Genomic DNA, 11,378 nt, shown 5'->3' with positions numbered 1-11,378 from the left:
GCACCGGTGGGTCGGATACCTTCAAACCGGATTCAACAAACGTTGAGACCTCTAACGCAAATAGCGTCAGGAACTGTAACTATTAAGATCTTATCGTTCTGAAATCGAAGAGAGAAGAACGATAGGATAGGAGAAAGCCAGCCGTTCCGAGAACGAACCTTGTCCGTTCGGGATAAAGTTCACCTAGGGCGGAAATCGAACCCGCGGCCTAGGGCCTACAAGGCAGATGCGCTACCAACCAGCTAACTAGGCTGACAGATATTCTTCTTCTTAGGCCAACCACTCACTATCAGGTGGACCTGACAGGTACGGCTGAAAAGACCCGCCTGTGAAGTCTACCAGATACCTGATGAGCACACAGACTATCAGGTACAGGCGGACCTGATCAGGCTTACCTGTCAGGTCTACCTGATAGTCAGCGGTCGGTTTTAGTGAACAGCATCTATGGCCAGCTTTACTTCGGAGCAAAGAGTGGACCCCATTTTGGACACCACTGGGGTCTGGGACCGCAGCTCCGAGTATTTTCGAAAAACCGATTCTCCAGATTGCTAACTAGGTGCTTGACGACCAATAGAATCTCCTTATGTAATACCTTACGCTCCAAAATCGTCCAATAAACGGGCTAGGGGTATTTCAATATTTTTCAAAAGTGATTTGATCCTGTTTTAGGCCGTGGGTGGTGGAGATGTCAAATTTCTAATCTACTAATATTGGTGGAGATATCAAATTTCTAATCTACTAATATTGGTGGAGATATCAAATTTCTAATCTACTAGTATTGGTGGTCTATATCAAAACCAATCTTCCTACTATCAACATCAAAACCCACAAGCGCACCTGTTCACGTTTCAACGGCCTCTAAGCTCGTCCATCATTAGGGTCACTGATGGTTCTCTAGGTCTTGAACGTCAACCTCCGAGCGTAAAAATCCCGCTAGAAAGACCTCCAAATTCGGACAAACCTTCGAATCTCAAAAGCCCTGTGAGTCCCGAAAAACCTTTGCAACAACCTGTGACCACTGCGAAACCGTCAAATCCCATACAGCCTCAAAAACCACTACCACTAAAAACTTCGACCAAAAAACCTCCAAGCGCCGAAAACCCTTCAAATCTCAAACCACAGCTAAACGCTCAAAAACCTTCCGATGTCAAACGACCTGTGAGCTCCGATAACCCTTCAAAGGGCAATCAATCTCAGGGCCCTTCAAAAAACCCATCGAAACAACAAACGAGTGTTAAGAAACCTTCCAAAAGCCCTCAGAACTCCAATGCAACTTCCAATACGAAAAAACCATTGACTTATCAAAACCAAAACGGGTTACAGCTTCAATTCCTACCACAAAGTCTTTATCAACACCAAGCCAAACCACACAGCCACCCATTTCAACAACAGAATAGAATCCATACTAGGTTTTACCCAGAAAATCAAAACAAAGAGAACCAAATTGGTGGTTTTTACACCAGTATTGGTGGAGATGTCAAAACTACCACTCTCTTTATATTCGTGGGTATTTTAACCCATCCGAATGTAAACCGCGAACGGTGTTTGAGGCTGTGTAGGTACTTCAGTGTTTCGTGAAGGAGTTGTGTCTCCAATAATTGTGCATTCTGTCGAAGCCCCCGCCCGGTTTCTCTTAAAATTGGTGGATATGTCAAAACATCATTTTTCTAATACGAGAAATTATCTAATGGTGGAGATGCTGTAACTACCACTTCATTTTTCCGGCTTCTCTCCAAGATCAACTCACCAGTCAACTATATTCCATTGAGCAGCCACAGTGGTTCCAACAGAACCCAAACCTCGGAGGGAACTATCTTCACCGCCAAAGTTCACCTCCAGTTCAACCACCCTCACAACCTCTTCAGTACCAAAACCAAATCAATTCACCAGTCCTCTACCAAAACCAAATCAGCCCAACCAGTTATCTATATCAAAACCAATCTTCCTACTATCAACATCAAAACCCACAAGCGCACCTGTTCACGTTTCAACGGCCTCTAAGCTCGTCCATCGTTAGGGTCACTGATGGTCCTCTAGGTCTTGAACGTCAACCTCCGAGCGTAAAAATCCCGCAAGAAAGACCTCCAAATGCGGACAAAACTTCGAATCTCAAAAGCCCTGTGAGTCCCGAAAAACCTTTGAAACAACCTGTGACCACTGCGAAACCGTCAAATCCCATACAGCCTCAAAAACCACTAAAAACTTCGACCAAAATACCTCCAAGCGCCGAAAACCCTTCAAATCACAAACCACAGCTAAACGCTCAAAAACCTTCCGATGTCAAACGACCTGTGAGCTCCGATGACCCTTCAAAGGGCAATCAATCTCAGGGCCCTTCAAAAAACCCATCGAAACAACAAACGAGTGTCAAGAAACCTTCGGTGTCTGTCTGTCAGTCAGTCTGTCCCCATAGAAGGACTTATCCAAACCTGGTCGACCTATATATCAAATTAAAGGGAGAAGGACTTATCCAAACCTAATCGACCTACATATATATCAAACTAAAGGTCTTTCTACCAGGAACACGAAAGTGGTGGTGCAAATTTTGTCCAGAAAACCATAAATCCAAAAAACTGGTTTTTGTTTTTTTTTTTTTTTTAGTACCCATTTGGGCAACACATTTTCCCTTCATCCAGTTTACCAGTCGCCTAAGTTAGGGACTTTGGAGCGGAGAAAAAATGGTTTGGTTTACGAGTTTTGCTGATATTTGTGGTCATCTTTCCGCCTGCCTCAGTACTCCAATCCCGTATCTGCCCTCGATCGACCTCTGCATCCTCTTCTACAACATCTTCACCCCCGGACGCAACATCCACATGTGCGTCAATTTTCTGACGCGTGTCGAGCATGCTGAGGTGTTCGTGATGGAGTTTGACTGCTTCAAAATAGGCGTCGATGGGTTTATGACGTATAAACCGGAGGAGAATGCGGGTGAGATTCGGGGCCACGGGGGTGTGAAAGGGTTGAAAAAATTTCGAGGGGTGTGAGATGGTTAATATGTGGATCACAGGGAGTATAAAAAGGATTGAAATTTTTTCGAGTGTGTGAAGGGGTATATGTTGGTCAATATTTTGAATAGCCCGTGTTCACGAACGGGACGAACTTTATCCAGATGTAGTTCATTTTCGAAACGGCTGGCTTTCGCCTATCCTGTTTTCCTCTCTGTGATTTTGTGACAGTTCCCTCCGTCAAACCTCTTCGAAAAGAAAAATGTATAATTGTCGGCTTGCGTGGGCCTACTTCAGTTTGAGAACCCTTGATACGAAAAAACCTCAGGAACCCCCAAAGACCCCAACAAAAAAACCTCCAAGTACCAAGAAACCGACAAAAACCCCAACAAAACAACCGCCAAGTACCCAGGAACCGACAAAAATCCCAACAAAACAACCTTCAAGTACCAATAAACCAACAAAGCTCCCAATAAAACAACCTCCAAGTACCAAGAAACCCATAAAGACCCCATCCAAACAACCATCGACCACCAAGAAACCTTCAAATACCAAACAACCTCAGAAACCCCCAAAGACCCCATCAAAACAACCAACGACCGACAAGACCTCCAAGAAACCTTCAAATACCAAACGCCCGAGCCCTCAGCGCCCGAAGAAGCCAACGCCCCTGAACAATATCGCCAGCCTTCAGCAAATTCGAAGCCGGGGCGGCATCTACTTCGATCCACGGACAAATTTATCGATACGAAAAAACCTCAGGAACCCCCAAAGACCCCAACAAAAAAACCTCCAAGTACCAAGAAACCGACAAAAACCCCAACAAAACAACCTTCAAGTACCAATAAACCAACAAAGCCCCCAATAAAACAACCTCCAAGTACCGAGAAAACCATAAAGACCCCACCCAAACAACCATCGACCGACAAGACCACCAAGAAACCTTCAAATATCAAACGCCCGCGCCCTCAGAGCCCCAAAAAGCCAACGCCCCTGAACAATATCGCCAGCCTTCAGCAAATTCGAAGCCGGGGCGGCATCTACTTTGATCCCCGGACAAACCTGTCCGTCCCTCTCAAGGGGAAATTTGTGGACGGGAGAACAACGGTGTCTCGGTACGCTTCCCTACCGTGTTCCTGTGATAGGGAGACTGTGACGTGTTCCTGTTGCGTCAACTTTGGACTGTACCTTGTCGACTATCACCGGTCGGGTGAGTGAACCTCTTGTTAAACCATAGAATAAATATGTGTAATTATTGCACTCGTATTTCGATTGCAAATATTTCAAGGGGTTTCTGGTGTTCTCTCGCCCATCTTATGAGAGGCATACTACGGGATGGGCATGCTACGACACAGACTGTTATGCTACATGTTATTTTTATCAAGATGGGTTACCTGTTACCGTCTGTAAGATCGTAAGCTGGTGGCTTTTCCGGGCGTCACTAAGGTTGAGTGAGGTTAATATGAAAGAGGCGGGTAGGGTGTCACCGAATGGGGACTGAAACTCCCGTCACTTAAAATTGGTATACACACTTACGAGTATCTACCTATACCCCTTATTATTCAGGCGGTCTCTTCTTTATCCCTTTTATAAGAAAGAAGCTTTGAGCAACTAAAGGCAGATCGCAGATGCCCAAGATCGAGAGAGTTGGAGAAGGACGTGTTGATACCTGCAAGTAGACAGTCCCTTGTGTGGCGCGTCTTTAAAATACTTTAACTATTGGGATGTATGGAAAACGAACACTACTTCACTTTTGCATTCGTGTAAGTGGCAGGTAGGTATTCGTTTTCCATAAATCCCAATAGTTAAAATGGACCTTCACAAAGCTACCGAGGTACCGAGTCTTCAAGCAAGTATTTTAAAATACTTATTGATGTTTTGATTTCTTCCAGGTTGTTTGACCACCAAGTATGACCCATACGAGTTTACGTTCGACATGCGTATGACGTGGAAAAATGATTCCATCTTCAACTATACGGTTAATGGTAAGTATAAGTAGTGCTTTATTTAGACGGTCAGCTTAGAACAAGTTGTTCCATTATACCAACAGTTCAATAGAGCAACTCTTTATTGATATAATTTTGTTTGTACCTAAGTGATTGTTAGTCTGTCAATAAAGAGTACCTATTAAGGTAGAAGGACACTATTATCATTTCACGTGAGCTCATGGGAATCAGAAAGATACTAACCACTATCTTCAAGGAATCATTGGGCCTTTGAAATGTTAGCACTCTAAAGGTAGAAACACACTACTATCACGTCATGTGAGCTCATGAGTTTTCCCATAATATTGTAGGTAATTTCGTTCATGATAGCCACACTGCCATCACATCACGTAAGCTCACATGACGTGATATCTACTATCACGTGTAGCTGTTCTGAACGAGATTACTACAAGAGTTTGTTTAGTTTTTATTGCAGAGCCTTGTGGGAAAACTTTGAACTACATCTTTCTGACTCCCCATGACCTCTCGTGACGTGACCTGATGGTAGTGTGGCTGTCCTGAAAGAAATTACTTACCTGAGTTTTGGCGCATAGCTCCTTTGGCAGTTCCAGTCTAAACTTGTGCAATCGCGTGCTACTGGCTTTCACCTACCTTTTGTGAACCACGAGGACTTGTCATTCAGCCAGGAACCCTAATACCAATCGTTCAGATTCTCAGTATAGGTTCTCTTAAAAAGAAGAAGAGGAAGAAGGAGAAGAAGAAAAAGAAGAAGAAGAAGAAGAAGAAAGGTTTTAATATCTAATTTTTCGCCTTCTCTTCTCTTTCGCAGCCTCTTCTTCCTCTTCCTCGTCTTCATCTTCTTCATCCTCGTCCTCCTCTTCTTCTTTTTCTTCTTCCTCTTCCTTCCTGTCTTCTTCTTTTTCTCCTCTGACGCCATCTCCACCTAGAGATTTCCTCTCTTTGGGCAACCCGAAACAAAATCGGTTTCACTTTCAGGGGCCTCCAGAAGGGCAAAGCCTTCAAAGGCCATCGCCAAATTCCCCGCCCCAATATGTTCCTTCGCGGACTGGTTTTCCGTCCAGTTCTTATTCTTTCTCCGCCTATAACCCGGTTTCTCGCAAAGTTTCTCCTCGACCCAACTACCTTCTAACTCATAACTCAAATGCCTTTCAGAATAACGCTTCGCCCAATGATTTTGCGTCGTCTAACTCATTTCCTAATCAGAATCACTTCCCCTCACATTATCTACCAGGATTTAACTCCTTCCCCTCTTCTACCTCAAATTCCGTGGCTAATCCCCCCTCCCGGTATCTACCACCTAACTTCTTCTCCTCTCATATCTCAAATTCCTTGAATGATTTCCCTTCCAACTATCAATCAGCATCCGTGCCTTCTCAGAACAGTTTACCTTCTAGGAGCCCATATGGTCCTAATCTCTCCAATAATTTTGTCTCACATAAAGTTTTTCATGTATCAAATAAAGTGTTTCTACCTCCAGATAAAGTTTCTTTACCGTCAGACAAAATTCGTTTGCCGTCAAACAATGTCCCTTTGTCTTCAAATAAAGTCCCTTCATCATCAAATAAAGACTTTTTACCCTCAGATAAAGTCTTCTTGTCATCACATAAAGCTCCTTTGCCATCAAATGAAGTGCCTTTGTCATCAAATAAAGACGTCTCACCTTTAGATCGTGTCTCTTTGACATCAAATAAAGACTTCCTATTTCTACCTTCAGATAAAGTTTCTTTGTCGTCAAATAAAGATCATTTGTCGTCAAATAAAGGAACTCTTGTCACCTCCACTTCGCATCCAGTTTCCCGTAATTGCACGAGGAATTCTCTACAGCCGTTCCTGGTGTTCCTTCCTGTTTACAGGATTTCAGGAAAATAAACACCCGAATTTATGATAGAGAGAGGGAAAATAACTTTTACAACTTCACAGGTATGTTTTAGGTTTTAGTTTATTGGTTCATCAGACATTTTTCGCCATTGAGGGCATTGCTCTAATTTATGAACGAAAATTCTTGCTCTCAAGTCAGACTGAAGTCAATCTTGGCTAATCAGATGTTTGGAATTGATGCTTCTGTGCTACTTGAGAACCATTACCTAGGTATTTTGTTCAGAAATAGGTATGGGTGATTTGGTGGCAATGTAGGAAAGAGTAAAGGTATAAATTGTATGGCCGCCTGTACAAAAATCAAGTATGCAATGTGCTATACATTTTGTGAACTAAAGTCCCTTTAATTCTTCGCCAGCCTAGTTACCTACCTGGTTAGCTTGGAGTGTAGCACGTTTGCTTTGTAAGTGATCGCGGGTTCGATTCCCGCCCGAGGCGGATTTTATCCTGAACGGATAAAGTTCGTTCTCCATTGTTCTTGCTTTTAAGATGGAGCGAAATTGAAATCGTTTCTATTTCCGAAAGGAATATAGGTAGGTTACCTACAATCTGTGGAAAAAAAGTCATTAAAAATTTAGTCAATTAAAAAATATAGGTACCTACCTACAATCTGTGGAAAAAAAGTCATTAAAAAATTTAGTCAATAAAAATACGCACATTTTTTAAAACTATATAATATATTATGTATTTATATTTTTTGTCTTCTTTTTTTTTCATATTATTTTTATAAAATTTTGATAACACTAAAAAATAATTAAATCCTGGTAAAATAATAATTACTTAAGTTTTAGTACAATCTGAATTTATATTTTTTTTAATAGGTTTGCTTAATTGATTAATACCTAGGTAGTTTTATCTTCATAAGAACACTTGATTAATTTCTACACAGAGGCGCTTTTAATACGGTTAGGAAGGTAGGTATAGATTTTTTTATAAAATATTAAATCTGATTTTTATCCAGGCATTTTGGATATAACAAGGGGCTATACAGAGAATTATTATAAAAAGGGTACATATTTCTTATTTATTTAAACTACACAATATGCCATTATCAACAAAAGTAGTATTTTTCTTGTGGATATTTTTTTTCTTAAGAAGACGCCATCTTGGATAATAATAAAAAAAAATACAAGCGTTACGTCATCTTGTTTTAACTTTGAAAACTAAATTCCGCATTTTTCTTCAAAACAGAGCCTTCAGAACACGAGGAAATTGTGGGTAAAAAAAAGAAGAAGAAGAAGAAGAAAATAGGAATTGATTGAGAGCCTGATCGGAAAAGGGCGAAAGTCGATGATTTGAGTTTTGAGAAAAACGGGTTTGAAGTTTGAAAAGATATTTCCTTAGCACATGAGTTGGTTTACAAAAACCCGTGTAACTCCGCGAAAAAAGCAGCTATCAATATGATTCTTTTTGTGTTCGATGCAGAACAAAATTGCGGATCTCAAAATGTAATAATTGGAAACAGGGCGAAAGTCGACCTTTACTCGTTTTTCGATCATCCTTTCAATAATGGATGCCTATTAATTATTATGGACACTCTAATACATAATTTTATTCAAAGTGTTGAAAAAGTAAAAGGAATTTTAATTGTGTTAAGCATATTTAAATGCTTGTCACAAACATCGTTCCCCGATTATTTCACCTAGATAAATTTCATGACATGACTTGGACTCGAACCACCAACCTCCAGATCCAAAGTCCAACGCGTTAACAACTGCACCACTGAGGTTGGTAACAACTGCACCACTGAGGTTGGTAAGTGTTGAAAAAAGTAACCAAAAAGAAAAAAAAACTTCCGCAAGAAAAATACGTATAAACTTATTATTTGTGTGGATTTTTCCTTAAAATCAACTAAAAATACAATGGTACTAAAAATACAATGGTAAGATCTACAGTTGTTTAAAAATAGATTAAGTACGAGCAAGAGGGGAAAAACTTAAATTTACATCAGTTCGCTATAAGATTTTATTAATGAAAGAAGAGTACCTTCCTAATTGTTACCAAAACTCACAAAAGTACCTTTTCGTAGGGTCGTATTTAGAGTATCCACCCACCTCGGAACATCACTCTTTGGACCCTCGGGACCCTCCTCGACAAAATCTTGAATATGGCCCTGCCTATTCGTTCAGCATTGTTAAAAAAAGAAGAAAAAAACTGCAACTATGTACTTAACTCGATCTTTCTTTAATAATTGGGTAATGTCAATTTTTCATAATTTTCATAAATTAATTAATATTATCTAGGTTCCTACTCTTGTCTTAAACACTACAAAGTAACCATCTCTTCTGCATAATAATTTATATAACATTTAAAAAATCAATTCATCAATGACACTCAAAGTTAGGGTTACAAAAGTTCAAAGTCTAAGAAATAATATATATTGGTATCTTGTCTTAAACACTACAAAGTAACCATCTCTTCTGCATAATAATTTATATAACATTTAAAAAATCAATTCATCAATTACACTCAAAGTTAGGGTTACAAAAGTTCAAAGTCTAAGAAATAATATAGGTATATTGGTAATACAAAAGGGTAAAGTAGATATCTAAAATAGAAAGCTCATTCTATAACAAACGATTAATTTCTTTTATACAAATAAAGTTTATGAAAAGTAACTTTTAATTTTAAAAAGTTATTTTTATTTAATAGTAACTTTTTTGCTGTCGATTTAAACAAAATAGAGTTGGAATGTTGGTAATTCTAAATGAGCGTAGTGCCAAAAGAATTTTTTGCATATTTTCTATGATTTCTTACGTATTTTGTTATTTTTTCTTGCACAAGTTGAAAAGTAACTTTTAATAGTAAAAAGTTATTTTTATTTAATAGTAACTTTTATGCTGTCGATTTAAACAAAATAGAATTGGAATGTTGGTAATTCTAAATGAGCGTAGTGCCAAAAGAATTTTTTGCATATTTTCTATGATTTCTTACATATTTTGTTATTTTTCTTGCACAAGCATCCGTCAACAACGCTACCTCCGTCTCCGCAAAGACCTCAGGGCATTGCTCCGCAAAGTCCTCAGGGGATTTATCCACAAAGTCCCCAGCACCAACACAATCATCGTCAAATACCCCTTCAGTTCCTTCACACAACGCGTCCTATCCGTCAACAACGCTACCTCCGTCACCAACACAATCATCGTCAAATACCCCTTCAGTTCCTTCACACAACGCGTCCTATCCGTCAACAACGCTACCTCCGTCTCCGCAAAGACCTCAGGGCATTGCTCCGCAAAGTCCTCAGGGGATTTATCCACAAAGTCCCCAAGGAATTCATCCGCAAAGTCCCCAGGGGATTTCGTCTCTTCACCCTCCACAACACTATCCCTTCCCGCAATCTCCACTGCCTCAACCGTCCCTCACGAATTCGAGCTTCCAGTACCCTTCGATTCCTTTTGTCTCTCATGCTCCAACGAATGGCTCCCATAACGGGGCGACTTCTCCTAGTCCGTCCCAATCAGAGTCAAATACCCAGAACGAATCTAATGTGTCACTAACTCCTTCGTCCACCGAGGAGTCAAATGCACTGAACGCCTCTTATGTTGTGTCAACGTTACCTCCATCGTTAACCGAGACATCTTCCACCACTGGTGTTGAATCTTTCGTCCCGGCCAATTTGACTTCAACGGCGGCTTATCCTTCGATTCCCTCCGAAGGGGAGAGCATACCGGATCCTTTATCTTCCAACGTTCCCCCAAATCCTACGGAACCTGCAGTCTCTTCACCTCAAAGTCCTTCTACAGAACCTCCAGTTACTCCTCAAAATCCTTCTACAGAACCTCCCGTCCCCCAGTATGAGACTACAACGAGTACCAATGTCCCTAACATAGCAACGTCTTCAGAAGCGCCGATTTACCCTTTTGTCTCTCATGCTCCAACGAATGGCTCCCATAACGGGGCGACTTCTCCTAGTCCGTCCCAATCAGAGTCAAATACCCAGAACGGATCTAATGTGTCACTAACTCCTTCGTCAACCGAGGAGTCACACAACGCCTCTTATGTGTCAACGTTACCTCCATCGTTAACCGAGACACCTTCCACTACTGGTGTTGAATATTTCGTCCCGGCCAATTTGACTTCAACGGCGGCTTATCCTTCGATTCCCTCCGAAGGGGAGAGCATACCGGATCCTTTATCTTCCAACGCTCCCCCAAATCCTACGGAACCTGCAGTCTCTTCACCTCAAAGTCCTTCTACAGAACCTCCAGTTACTCCTCAAGATCCTTCTACAGAACCTCCCGTCCCCCAGTATGAGACTACAACGAGTACCAATTCCCCTAACATAGCGACGTCTTCAGAAGCGCCTATTTACCCGCAGAGTTCTACACCCCCCGAAGGTCCTTTGATTCCAAACACGGAATATTTCAACACGTCCCTCGTTGAGACGTTTTCCAATTCCTCCTCCGCCAATTTCAACCAAACGGAGGTCTTCTCCGAGGCAAACTTCACGAATGTGTCCAGTTTTGCCAATGCCACCTTCTCAAATTTCTCCGTCACAAGTCAGGTTTCTAACTCTTCCTTCATTCTGTACTTTCCTCAAGGCTCTTCCTTTTCTTCATCTTCTTCCTCTTCCTCGTCTTCATCTTCT

The 11,378-nt window shown here is 41.1% G+C and overlaps 2 protein-coding genes across 2 annotated transcripts; both read left to right on the top strand.

Annotated features, from left to right (window-relative positions):
• Positions 1-2,678: 2,678 nt before the first annotated feature.
• On the top strand, positions 2,679-4,930 carry LOC103520572 (the record flags this gene model as incomplete). Its single annotated transcript, XM_026831637.1, is given in 3 exon segments — positions 2,679-2,928; positions 3,454-4,155; positions 4,838-4,930. Coding segments are annotated over 3 exon segments (1,045 nt in total), but the record flags the coding sequence as incomplete, so codon positions are not given.
• A 3,719-nt stretch (positions 4,931-8,649) lies between these two features.
• On the top strand, positions 8,650-11,294 carry LOC113472073 (flocculation protein FLO11-like; the record flags this gene model as incomplete). Its single annotated transcript, XM_026831638.1, has 3 exons — positions 8,650-8,669; positions 9,748-10,026; positions 10,238-11,294. Coding segments are annotated over exons 1-3 (1,356 nt in total), but the record flags the coding sequence as incomplete, so codon positions are not given.
• Between the last annotated feature and the right edge of the window lie 84 nt (positions 11,295-11,378).

Source organism: Diaphorina citri, unplaced genomic scaffold, assembly GCF_000475195.1.
Source record: "Diaphorina citri unplaced genomic scaffold, Diaci psyllid genome assembly version 1.1 scaffold3798, whole genome shotgun sequence".
Lineage (NCBI taxonomy): Eukaryota > Metazoa > Arthropoda > Insecta > Hemiptera > Psyllidae > Diaphorina > Diaphorina citri.
The sequence above is the reverse complement of the archived record's forward strand: the minus strand, read 5'-3'. Positions and strand labels throughout refer to the sequence as shown.